The sequence below is a fragment of the Conger conger genome, chromosome 2 (assembly GCF_963514075.1).
Source record: "Conger conger chromosome 2, fConCon1.1, whole genome shotgun sequence".
NCBI lineage: Eukaryota > Metazoa > Chordata > Actinopteri > Anguilliformes > Congridae > Conger > Conger conger.
Genome location: NC_083761.1, coordinates 1,087,231 through 1,099,200, shown reverse-complemented (window position 1 = coordinate 1,099,200; position 11,970 = coordinate 1,087,231). Strand labels below are relative to the sequence as shown.

Sequence of the window (11,970 nt, the reverse complement as noted above, 5' to 3'; positions counted from 1 at the left end):
TAGGGCTGTACATACACAGTGTGTCTATAGGGCTGTACATACACAGTGTGTCTATAGGGCTGTACATACACAGTGTGTCTATAGGGCTGTACATACAGTGTGTCTATAGGGATGTGCATACAGTGTCTATAGGGCTGTGCATACAGTGTCTATAGGGCTGTACATACACAGTGTGTCTATAGGGCTGTACATACAGTGTGTCTATAGGGCTGTACATACAGTGTGTCTATAGGGCTGTGCATACAGTGTCTATAGGGCTGTACATACAGTGTCTATAGGGCTGTACATACACAGTGTGTCTATAGGGCTGTACATACAGTGTGTCTATAGGGCTGTACATACAGTGTGTCTATAGGGCTGTACATACACAGTGTCTATAGGGCTGTACATACACAGTGTCTATAGGGCTGTACATACAGTGTGTCTATAGGGCTGTACATACAGTGTGTCTATAGGGCTGTACATACACAGTGTCTATAGGGCTGTACATACACAGTGTCTATAGGGCTGTACATACAGTGTGTCTATAGGGCTGTACATACAGTGTGTCTATAGGGCTGTACATACAGTGTGTCTATAGGGCTGTACATACACAGTGTGTCTATAGGGCTGTACATACAGTGTCTATAGGGCTGTACATACAGTGTCTATAGGACTGTACATACAGTGTCTATAGGACTGTACATACAGTGTGTCTATAGGGCTGTACATACAGTGTCTATAGGGCTGTACATACACAGTGTCTATAGGGCTGTACATACAGTGTCTATAGGGCTGTACATACAGTGTCTATAGGGCTGTACATACACAGTGTGTCTATAGGGCTGTACATACACAGTGTCTATAGGGCTGTACATACAGTGTGTCTATAGGACTGTACATACAGTGTCTATAGGGCTGTACATACAGTGTCTATAGGACTGTACATAGTGTCTATAGGACTGTACATACAGTGTGTCTATAGGGTTGTACATACAGTGTCTATAGGGCTGTACATACACAGTGTCTATAGGGCTGTACATACACAGTGTGTCTATAGGGCTGTACATACAGTGTCTATAGGGCTGTACATACAGTGTCTATAGGGCTGTACATACACAGTGTGTCTATAGGGCTGTACATACACAGTGTCTATAGGGCTGTACATACAGTGTGTCTATAGGACTGTACATACAGTGTCTATAGGGCTGTACATACAGTGTCTATACGACTGTACATACAGTGTCTATAGGGCTGTACATACACAGTGTGTCTATAGGACTGTACATACAGTGTCTATAGGGCTGTACATACACAGTGTCTATAGGGCTGTACATACAGTGTGTCTATAGGGCTGTACATACAGTGTCTATAGGGCTGTACATACAGTGTCTATAGGGCTGTACATACACAGTGTCTATAGGGCTGTACATACACAGTGTGTCTATAGGACTGTACATACAGTGTCTATAGGGCTGTACATACACAGTATCTATAGGGCGGTACATACACAGTGTCTATAGGGCTGTACATACACAGTGTCTATAGGGCTGTACATACACAGTGTCTATAGGGCTGTACATACAGTGTCTACAGGGCTGTACATACACAGTGTCTATAGGGCTGTACATACAGTGTGTCTATAGGGCTGTACATACAGTGTCTATAGGGCTGTACATACAGTGTCTATAGGGCTGTACATACACAGTGTGTCTATAGGGCTGTAAATACACAGTGTCTATAGGGCTGTACATACACAGTGTGTCTATAGGGCTGTACATACACAGTGTCTATAGGGCTGTACATACACAGTGTCTATAGGGCTGTACATACAGTGTCTATAGGGCTGTACATACAGTGTCTATAGGGCTGTACATACAGTGTCTATAGGGCTGTACATTCACAGTGTCTATAGGGCTGTACATACACAGTGTCTATAGGGCTGTACATACACAGTGTGTCTATAGGGCTGTACATACACAGTGTGTCTATAGGGCTGTACATACACAGTGTGTCTATAGGACTGTACATACAGTGTCTATAGGGCTGTACATACACAGTGTCTATAGGGCTGTACATACACAGTGTGTCTATAGGGCTGTACATACACAGTGTCTATAGGGCTGTACATACACAGTGTGTCTATAGGGCTGTACATACAGTGTCTATAGGGCTGTAAGGGAAAGGGGAAACACTGTTAGCCTGAGTTTGGTTCGACACCTTTCTCAGATGTGTATGATTCACGCTGAAAACACACTCACAGGACAGATGGGGCTTGTTCGCGGTTAAACTCTGACCTCATTCTGCGCTGGTGAAAAAGCGCTAATATGCTACAAACTACTGCCGCTAACTCATCAGAGATCTGGCAACTCTTACACACTTTGTGACTGTGTTAGATCACCTGCTCAGTTGTTGTCACTTTACCCTAGAGACACAAACAGCTCTGAAATCGTTTGCGCACGTGTACACACGTGTGCGCTCGAAAGCGTGTTCATGTGCGTGTCAACAATTACGTGCGTTCATCTGTGTTCCATTGCAAACAATTAGCCAACCTCCGAAGCGCTAATTAACTCCTTACGCGACCCATAATGCATTTCAAACCAACCCTGACGCAACCACTCGCCAGTCCATCCATCGCCCGGGCAGTCTCTGCGGAAACCAGGGAGATGGACAGATGGAGAGACGGAGAGATGGAGGGATAGAGGGATGGAGAGGACTATAATCGTTTCCGGGGAAAAGACGGACAGGAAAAGCGCTGTGTTCCTGGAACAGCCCTGACCGTAACCACTCACTGCAGAGGAAGGAACTCATTAGAGAAACGACCTGCAGCAGCGATATCGAGGGTGCACTGCTGTAGCCTGCTGAGAGGCGTCCTACAATACACCATCAATCACTCATTTAATACTACTACTTATAATAATGATAATAATAACAATAATAGTTAACCCGATCCATTGACTGCAGTCAGTGAAAGGAAGATATCCTTAAACTTCACACAGTTAGTTCAGCCTGGTGAATGGGGGGTGAAAGGCCTTTGATCTGCAGGGTGAATGAGCCCCACCCCACAGCCCCCACAGCCCCCACCCCCGACCACCACACAACAGCGGGCTGCAGGGGGCCCAGCGGGGGGGTGTAATGGGTGTAATCCTATAATGTCTAGCTCCCCTACACACACACACGCACATGCATATCAGCATGTTAGCAGCTGTGTGCATGTTACTGAGTGAATATTAGCATGTTTTGCAGACTTGCGCATGTTACTAGCCGTGTGCATATTCGCATGTTAGCGAATCTGTGCATATTAGCACGTTAGCATCATATACATGTCACTGGTTGTGTGCATATTAGCACGTTAGCGGCTGTGTGAATGTTACTGGCTGTGTGCATATTAGCACGTTAGCAGCGTATGCATGTTAGCGGCAGAGTGCATGTCACTGACTGTGTGCGTATTAGCACGTTAGCGGTCATGTGGTCCTGATCTACCCTATAAAGTGGCAGCTCCTGAACACGGCTCTGTGGCTCTGTGAGGTGAACACAACCAGACCCTCAGACAGACCAGCCTGCAGGCCCCAGGCAGACAGCACGCAGAGGAGAGGAGCAGTGCTTTATGGGTAACCTATTTATGACAAGCTGAATCAACGTCACCCCCTGGAGAGAGCCTGGGGGCTCCAGGGCGGCCAATCACAACGCAGCCCAAACCAGACCTCATCCCAGACCACAAACACAATGCCAGCATCTCCATCCCGGGGGGGCTTTATCAGGGACAGGCTCCGGACTCTACAGACTGTTTCTGAAGAGTAGAAACACAGACAGGCCTTCCTGCAGTCACTAAACAACCCATTAGACCCACTACCTACACAGATTGACCGACAAACCAACACACCCACAAAGACACCCACCAACCAACAATCCAAAGCAACTACGGACCAACGCAGCCACTGACTGACAAACCAAAACAACTACCGACCAACAGACCTACCAACCGACAAACTAAAACAGCTACCGAAACAACAGACCCACCAACCGACAAACCAACACAACTCACGGACCAACACACTCACCAACCAAGTTTGGTGAAGGGTGTGTCTGAAGACCTAGCAGCTTGTGAATGGGTGGTACAGGAGCATTCGTGGTTTATGGTCGAAAGCAAGAAAATACACTGAAGAGCAGCTTTTACAGGGACATTCAGGTAAAATTTACAGTTGGAGCCTCAAGGATTTTCACAGCAAGGAAGGACAGTAGGTGAGAAACTCAAACCCCATGTTGTGTTCTGCACACAACTTCCTGTGCCTGCGTGCCTCATCCCTATTGTCTTCCTGGCAGGAGGGTCTCTGTTCCTGGCAGTAAACTTGTGCTTGCATGCTGGGAATTGTAGTTCAATACAGCCTACATGCCAACCAACATGGCTGCTGCCAAACCAAAATTATTTCACACCTTTTTTTCCACAAGCAAAGCAGAGCAGGACAGCCTGGGGAAAGTGTGATGAAAGGGTGTGATTGTTCTTTAACTAAACGTCTCAATTATAAGACCGGGGTCTTTCCTAAACACACACACACACCGTACACACACACTCACACACTCACACACTCTCACACACACACACACACACACACACACACACACACACACACACACACACACACACACACACACACACACACACACAGTTCCCCCCGCACACCGAACGAGACGTTAAAACATTAAAAGCCCACAGGAGGAGAGCACAGAGATGTGCGTCATCGAGCTGCTGCAGAGTGGGCTGTGTGTGTGTGTGTGTGTGAATGTGTGTATGCTGTGAGTGTATGTGTGTGTATGCTGTGCGTGTGTGTGTGTGTGTGTGTGTGAATGTGTGTATGCTGTGTGTGTGCGTATGCTGTGTGTGTGTGTGTATGCTGTGTGTGTGTGAGTATGCTGTGGGTGTGTGTGTGTGTGTGTGTGTGAGTGTGAGTATGCTGTGTGTGTGTGTGTGTGTGTGTGTACGGTGTATGTGTATGTGTATGTGTGTGTGTGTGTGTGTGTGTGTGTGTGTGTGTGTGTGTGTGTACAGTTGAGTTACTGCTGCAGCTGCCCTACAACCGACCCCCACCCAGCAGACTACAGGGAAACACTGTAAACACTGTCCTCCCTTTATAAACGCCTGGGCACTGTGGGGCATGAGCACCCGCCCAAAAGCAAAACCAAAGAGAAAGAACCAACACAGTGTGCACACACAGGGCTGCAGGACTGACCGCAGGGGTGTATCTGGAGCTGATCGGGATTAAAGACACAGCGGAAGACAACATCAACCAAGCCAAGGCAACCTTAAACTGAAGCAGGGCACAACACAAACCTTAACCTGAAGGTCCAATCGGACTGCCAGAGATAGTTGATCTTGTGTGTGGCCCCACCCCCTTCTTCCTCCCCTGTGATGATTGGTTTATTTGATCCTTATATACCAAAGCAAAAGCCTGCACTTTCCCAGTGTGCATTGTACCAAAACTCGGAACGAAATCCTCCTTTCACGAAGCAGCCGCATTCTCGCCCGGCGCCCGGCACCCGGCAGCCAGGAGCCTGCTTGGGGCCTGGTTACTACGGCGACGGGCAGCCTGCGTGTTTACTCTGGGACGGAGATGAAAGGTTGGGAGTTCTGGAGCTCGTGAGTCATGCCGTCATCAGCAGCTAAACGGTCCGTGCGTGTCCTCCCTGACGGCCCCACACCTCCGATAACGAGCTAATTACCAGGGTAACAAGCTAATTACCAGGGTAACGAGTTAATACCCAGGGTTTGAGACAGAGCGGAGTCAGCTTGACCAGAACCCTTGGGGATTTAAACTCAATTCTAATGTGTGTGTGCGCAAAGTTGTTGTTACATGTCAAAAGACTAAGTAGCAAAACTAAATTCAGTCAATAGACACCCCATCCAAACATGCTACTCAACTGCCATGTCATGACTAGCTAAGACGCGTGACCATTTTATAAACACAAAGCTACATTTCCAAAGACTCCAGATGTGGTGTTTACAACATTCCAACAGAAGCCATTCAAATGTTCCCCTCGTAAAACGGACAGTCACATTGTGTGTTGTTCCGCGATTAATTGCATTCAGAGACCCCCGAGATTCAGTCTAACTCCGTTAAGCCCATCTGTGTGCCAGCAGCAGGATGCTGTGGTCAAACGGCAGGAAGCGTACATAAGGAACTGATCGATGTTTCCCTGCTTCACGGAGCACACAGCGCTTCATCTGAACCTGGGGGCACACAACTCCCTTCCCTGAGAGCTGACGTCCTTTAATCCAAAACCCGAACCAATTATTCTGGGTTAAATAACCGTATTACACCAGTGCTGCTTATACTCAACATCGGACCACACACAGAAACATAGTGTATAGCTCAGTCAAAGCTTAATTCCACCTAACTAACCCTCTTCCACTAAATGATACAATAGAAAAGAAAACCAGGGCCGGATTTGGGTTCAAAAAGCCAGATTTGATTATTAATGAGAATGTGTGGTGTTCCCCGTTTCCATGGTACCCCTTTTCCATTTCTACTTTAAACCAAACCTATTAGGACAACGTCACGCTTGTCACTGTCACACTAATTAAAAACAACCAATGCGATTAAAGCACCAAATGGAACGTGGCCAGACCCACATTAATTGGGTAAATTGGATTACGATCTTACGACCGAGGTCCATCCCTACTGCAATAACCTCAATTCACAAAGAAGACAGTAGCATTGAGGGAATCACATTCTGCGTCATTCTGGCGGACTTGGTAGGAACTAAATGATTCCCACAACATCGGAAATCGATGTCACGCGTGTTTGCATGGCGCTAACAGAGCGCTGCAGAATTCGCCGTCCTCGCCGCGGACACGCGAGGGGATCCTGCTCTTTCCGCCGGCTGCAGATGACACTTCGCACAAAGCCGCGGGACGTGGCCGGTGGGAGACGAACCGCCGAGCTGTGCGGCAAAGCCCCGCTCCAAGCTGCGCCACGGCGTGCCAAAAGTGGGAGTGGCAGCATCCAAACTCATCCCACTGCGATCGATGCGGCTGCCAGTTCGAAACACTACCTGGGGCGGTCAAAGACGTCCAAATCGCTAAACTACACCGGTCTACCGGCTACAGTTGGATTGCGTTGATTAAAAAGAGTCATTAGTCTTACCAGAAATGTGTTCTTGTGACATTCGGGTGTTATAATGACTCGGCTACTGCAGTTATTTATCCTAGCTATGCGGTTAAATGAAAGGCGTGCGAGCCTATTACTAGTCAGTATAACAGCACAACCATTCTAGAAACATGCAGCCATAAACATAACGAATATGCCATACTTACATCTGCAGCATAATCTCGTTTAAATAGATGCCGTCCACCAGTTCGATGTATTCTGAAAGTTTGCTCCCGTCTTTCTCACCTAACTGCCCGAAGGTCTTCACCTGCAGAAAACGATACCGTTAGGCTCGCTATCTTTTGTGGCAAGCACACGTATATATGCAATACACCAAACAAAACTACCGGCTTACCCAAGTGACCAACGGAGTGAGCATAAATTGCTCCAACAAAGGTGTAAACACCTCGCTTTCCATTTTGATACGGGAATAAATACTCCGATTTTAGGCTGTTAGCGAGCTACTGGAAAGAATGAGAGAAACAGCGCTTCCCTGTATCCTGACTGAATCCCGCCCGGAATACATCCAAACGGGGCTTCACTTTTCTGTGCGGGCACGGCTCCTTTTGCTGACGGCTGGAAAACTCAGATGCTCCTTTCCCGGGTAGAAAAGGACTATCGTTAGTCCAAGCATTTCCCTCTTATCTCCTTAAAATCCCAGAAGACGAAACGAAACGGTTTGGGAATTCCGACAGGCAACTAGCCGCATAAAATGAAGCAGCGAGGCATCGCAGTGAAGCATTGTTTGCACGCGGCAGACAGAAGTCTTCCTCTTCCTTCCTTACCAACCGAACTGGCAATGAAAACAAAATGTAGCCTTTATCCACATTCAAATGTTAAGTTCATTTACACAAAACCAGACGTGAATGTATGGTGCTGCCGTTTGTCAACAACTCAATAATTAACTTTCTTCCAAGGTATCCAGCTTCTTCTTCTTCGAAGGAGAAATGCTAGATAAATAGTTGACTAGTTAGGAAACGGTAGCTAGCTGTCGTGTGCATTGGTATTCCCGGTGGTGAAGTGGCTAATGCTAGCTGGCTAACTCCGGCGACAATCCACACATGCTCCCTTCTCCTCCTCCAGTCCAAATAACGGCTCCAGTTTTTCGGTCAGGAAGCGACGAGCCGAAGCACAACCTCCTGATTTCCATACCGCTGCTGCAGGGATTTAGCTCACCGCTAGCCGGCTGCGCTAAACGCGCAGGGCTTCATTCATATAAAAGCAGAAAATAGTCCATTTTGACGTTTCCTGCCTATCCTTGAGCTTCACTGGGAGCGAAATGCAGAGCTTGGCTAAACTACACTGTCGTCTAGATTAGTGTCACTGATGCGTTCAATTCTAATCAATTTTAAGCATAGCCTATAGGGCAGGCTATCCTCCGTCACAATAAATAAAAAAAAACAAGATATCTTTAATGAAGCACATTTATTTCACAAGCTACATGGGCTAGCCACTCTCTTCTACAATATAGGCTACAATGCTGGTCATAAATTAGATCATTCATAATTGATATACAATAACATGTCTCGCTGTGTAGGTTGCTATTACACACTTTTTAGACATTGTAAACTAACGTTTGGCCTACCATTCTGTCTTCCAGAAGGTATTCACATGCTTTGCTTAGGGTTCTCATGCTATAGGCTAGGTTTTATGCATCGTACAACATTTTGTAATGTGGAAAACTGACTGGGATTGTTATAATCGTGTTTAACAAACTAACACAACCAGAACACTTAATCAGTCGGCTAGTTTAACTCGATCAGACTGCATGTTCAAATCCTGAACGAGACACGGGCACCGATGTTAATACATCCGCCGTCACTGCCGTGTAGCCTGTATGCTAAACATTCTGCTTAAAATATGTTATTTGATTTGACACATCTACAACTTGTAAGTAAAACAAAAAAGGAAACCTTGTCATTTTAGTAGCCTAAATGTACATTGTTTACTCAAGTCTAAAAGAGAGTTTACGAGTCTAACATGGATCCAATGAGTTGATTTAACACTGAACATTTTACTGTGTGAGCGATGTATTTAAACTGAGAACTCGCTACATTCCTAGCCTATTAAATCAAAGTTCCCGGTCTCTACATTCCTTTCCAGAACAGAACTGGGCATGTGAATGAGGGGAAGTCAATAGCGTTTGATCACACATCCGTAAAGTCTGCGTTCAATTCTACCGGGTGTAAATGTGCTGTAGTTTCAATAAACCGCACATCGAAGCCCCTTTATGTTAGGAGGGCTAACTGTTCCCATTTCCGTGTATTAGAGTGGTAGTGGATTCATACAGGCTAAATCAATCTCTCTCTAATCCTAATGGCTTTGTGGTATACCCTTTGATCATCCATCATCCTGAGTTTGTGGGATATGCTATTGGACGAAAATAAGTTCAATAAGTTTTGACATTGGCTAATGTCTTGCTTTGCCTCATTTGAATCTGACCTCTCTCTCCCTCTCTCTCTCTGGCTCATCGCCATAAAGTTACTGGGAGTAATTTTCCTTCAGACGGAAACAGCGTTTTAGCAGCTGGGATTGCTTTGCCCAGAATGTTCTTACCTCGTGTTCCATTAGCTGAACGGGACCAACAACCCCCATTTCTAAAGAGGAATAAGCGGGAATCGTTTACAGACAATTTGGGCTGGAGGCAATCTCAATTCCAAGCGTTATCTCCAGTTGGATCTTTTTGTACCTTTGAGCATGGAAGAAAAATACTCTCACCAAAATCCAGTTTTATGTCTGTTGCAGAATGTTTGAATCACCATTTAGTTTTCTTGATAAAATGTGAATGGCTTGGAAAGAACAAAGTGTCCCTTTCAGAACAAAACGGGAACAGAACAATCCCCGATCAGGCTATTCTGACTGAGGTGAATGGGACCCGGAAGGTCGGTGGCTCAAGCCCCGGGTATAGCCACGATAAGATCCACACAGCTGCCGGGCCCTTGAGCAAGGCTGTACGTCGCTTTGGATAAAAGCTTCAGCGAGATAACAAATTATTAAATTATTATATTCCTTCCTATGTGGATTTCATGAAGAAGTTTCTACTGTCATCTAGTGGTAAAATTAAGGTACTGCCATTATTCTGGGGGAGACCCACACGCAATGTGGGAAAAAATGTACAGTTCCTAATTCTGTCCTTAAAAAGACTGTGTCTCAGTCATTCAATGTGGAGGGACAGCGTAAAGCAGAGAGGCAAAGGAATAAGGGCAAACAGAGCAGAACCCCGCAAACAGAGCAGAACCCCACCCCACTCCAGGAGGACTAATCCATTTCAACATTTGAGTTTCACACCAACCTCAGCTCTTAATTATTACATTTAAGTAATAATTTATGCAACCAGATAATTTAGCTACATTTATGGTATAAAAACAAACATATAAGTATATGAAAATCAGCTGAAGACAGCTCTACTGTCTGTGTATCTTAATCTTTACACTGTGTGTGCAGCTAATCGGCTAACAGGAATAATTGGTGGAAATTGTGGGCAGCCTGTAGCGTAGTGGTTAAGGTAAATTACTGGGACATGCAAGGTCGGTGGTTCTAATCCCGGTGTAGCCACAATAAGATCCGCACAGCCGTTGGGCTCTTGAGAAAGGCCCTTAACCCTGCATTGCTCCAGGGGAGGATTGTCCCTGCTTAGTCTAATCAACTGTACGTCTGCCAAAATGCCAATAATGTAATGTAATGTAATGAAAGAAAAAACAGAAAACCAGGCTCTACAGGGCGACGGCCAAGGCCTGCTTCCCGGAAAATCATGGGAATGTGCAGGAATGCTGCTTCTGTCTTCCTAAGTTCTTTCTTAACAGGGGATCAGAAACATGGACTTCACAATCGGTCCATCCAGAGCAGAGCTTCACCTCTCTGGCGTCAGAGAGCCGCAGGGTCTGGTTTTTACCAGTTCTGATCCAGGAAGCAATGAGAGGTAACCATCTATCCAACTGCTTTAATTGATCAATTATATGCAGAGTAACAGTAACTGCTGTGGATTCAAAAACTTTTCGAGGCTTTACTGAACTTGTATGCATGTACAAGAACCTATAGGGTGTCTCGGTGGCGCAGCCTGTAGAGCACTGACCGCATGCTCATTGCGAGCCGCGACGTCGGCGGTTCGAATCCGACCGTCTGACATTTGTCGCATGTCTTCCCCTCTCTCTCGCCCCCATTCTTCCTGTCTCTCTATACTATACTGTCCAATAAAAAAAAAGAACCTATGAAAGTGCTTTTTGTGATCCTCTTGTTTGGCACAATTGCACCAGGCAAGATCAAACAAACACAGAGAAGTATCTGAATTCAAAACAATAATATATGTGACCCAGGTCTAACAGCCTGTGGCTCTCCAGGACCAGTACTGTATAATAATTTATTTTTCAAATATTGTGGATTTACTCTCTTTTCGAGCCATGGACATTGTTATGGTCCAGTAAGTACGTTTGCACCTTTTCAAAACTGAAAGATTGAAAGATGGTGATAAATTGCCACCCACCAGACTGTATATTGAGACAATCAAACACTTGACATGCAAACCGGAGACATGTGACAAGTGTGTCACTGATGCAGACTGATAGGATCAAATGTCAAATCATGTTCATTCACTTTTCTACAGCGATGTTTTACAGTAGAGGAGTGCAGTCCCTCTGGCTCATTACACTAATGCCATCCGGTTCTCTTCAGAATGCATCACACTGCAATTATGTGCCACTTCACAGACAGGCACACAGAGCAGAGCCTCCCTACACACATGCACTCACAGAGCATCCTACACACATGCACTCACAGAGCATCCCTACACACATGCACTCACAGAGCAGAGCCTCCCTACACACATGCACTCACAGAGCATCCTACACAC

The 11,970-nt window shown here is 45.9% G+C and overlaps 2 protein-coding genes across 3 annotated transcripts in view; one reads left to right on the top strand and one right to left on the bottom strand.

Moving 5' to 3' along the window:
• The window catches only part of LOC133113728 (girdin-like), a 24,768-nt gene extending 16,486 nt beyond the window's left edge, over positions 1-8,282 (bottom strand). The window contains exons 1-2 of the mRNA XM_061222978.1: positions 7,480-8,282; positions 7,292-7,392 (exon numbers count right to left, since the gene is read on the bottom strand). Coding sequence (XP_061078962.1) covers positions 7,292-7,392; positions 7,480-7,542 — 164 coding nt within the window. The 5' untranslated portion in view covers positions 7,543-8,282. The remainder of the gene's footprint in view (positions 1-7,291; positions 7,393-7,479) is intronic.
• The window catches only part of LOC133121737 (adenylosuccinate synthetase isozyme 2), a 296,275-nt gene that overhangs the window by 232,035 nt on the left and 52,270 nt on the right, over positions 1-11,970 (top strand). The window lies entirely within an intron of this gene.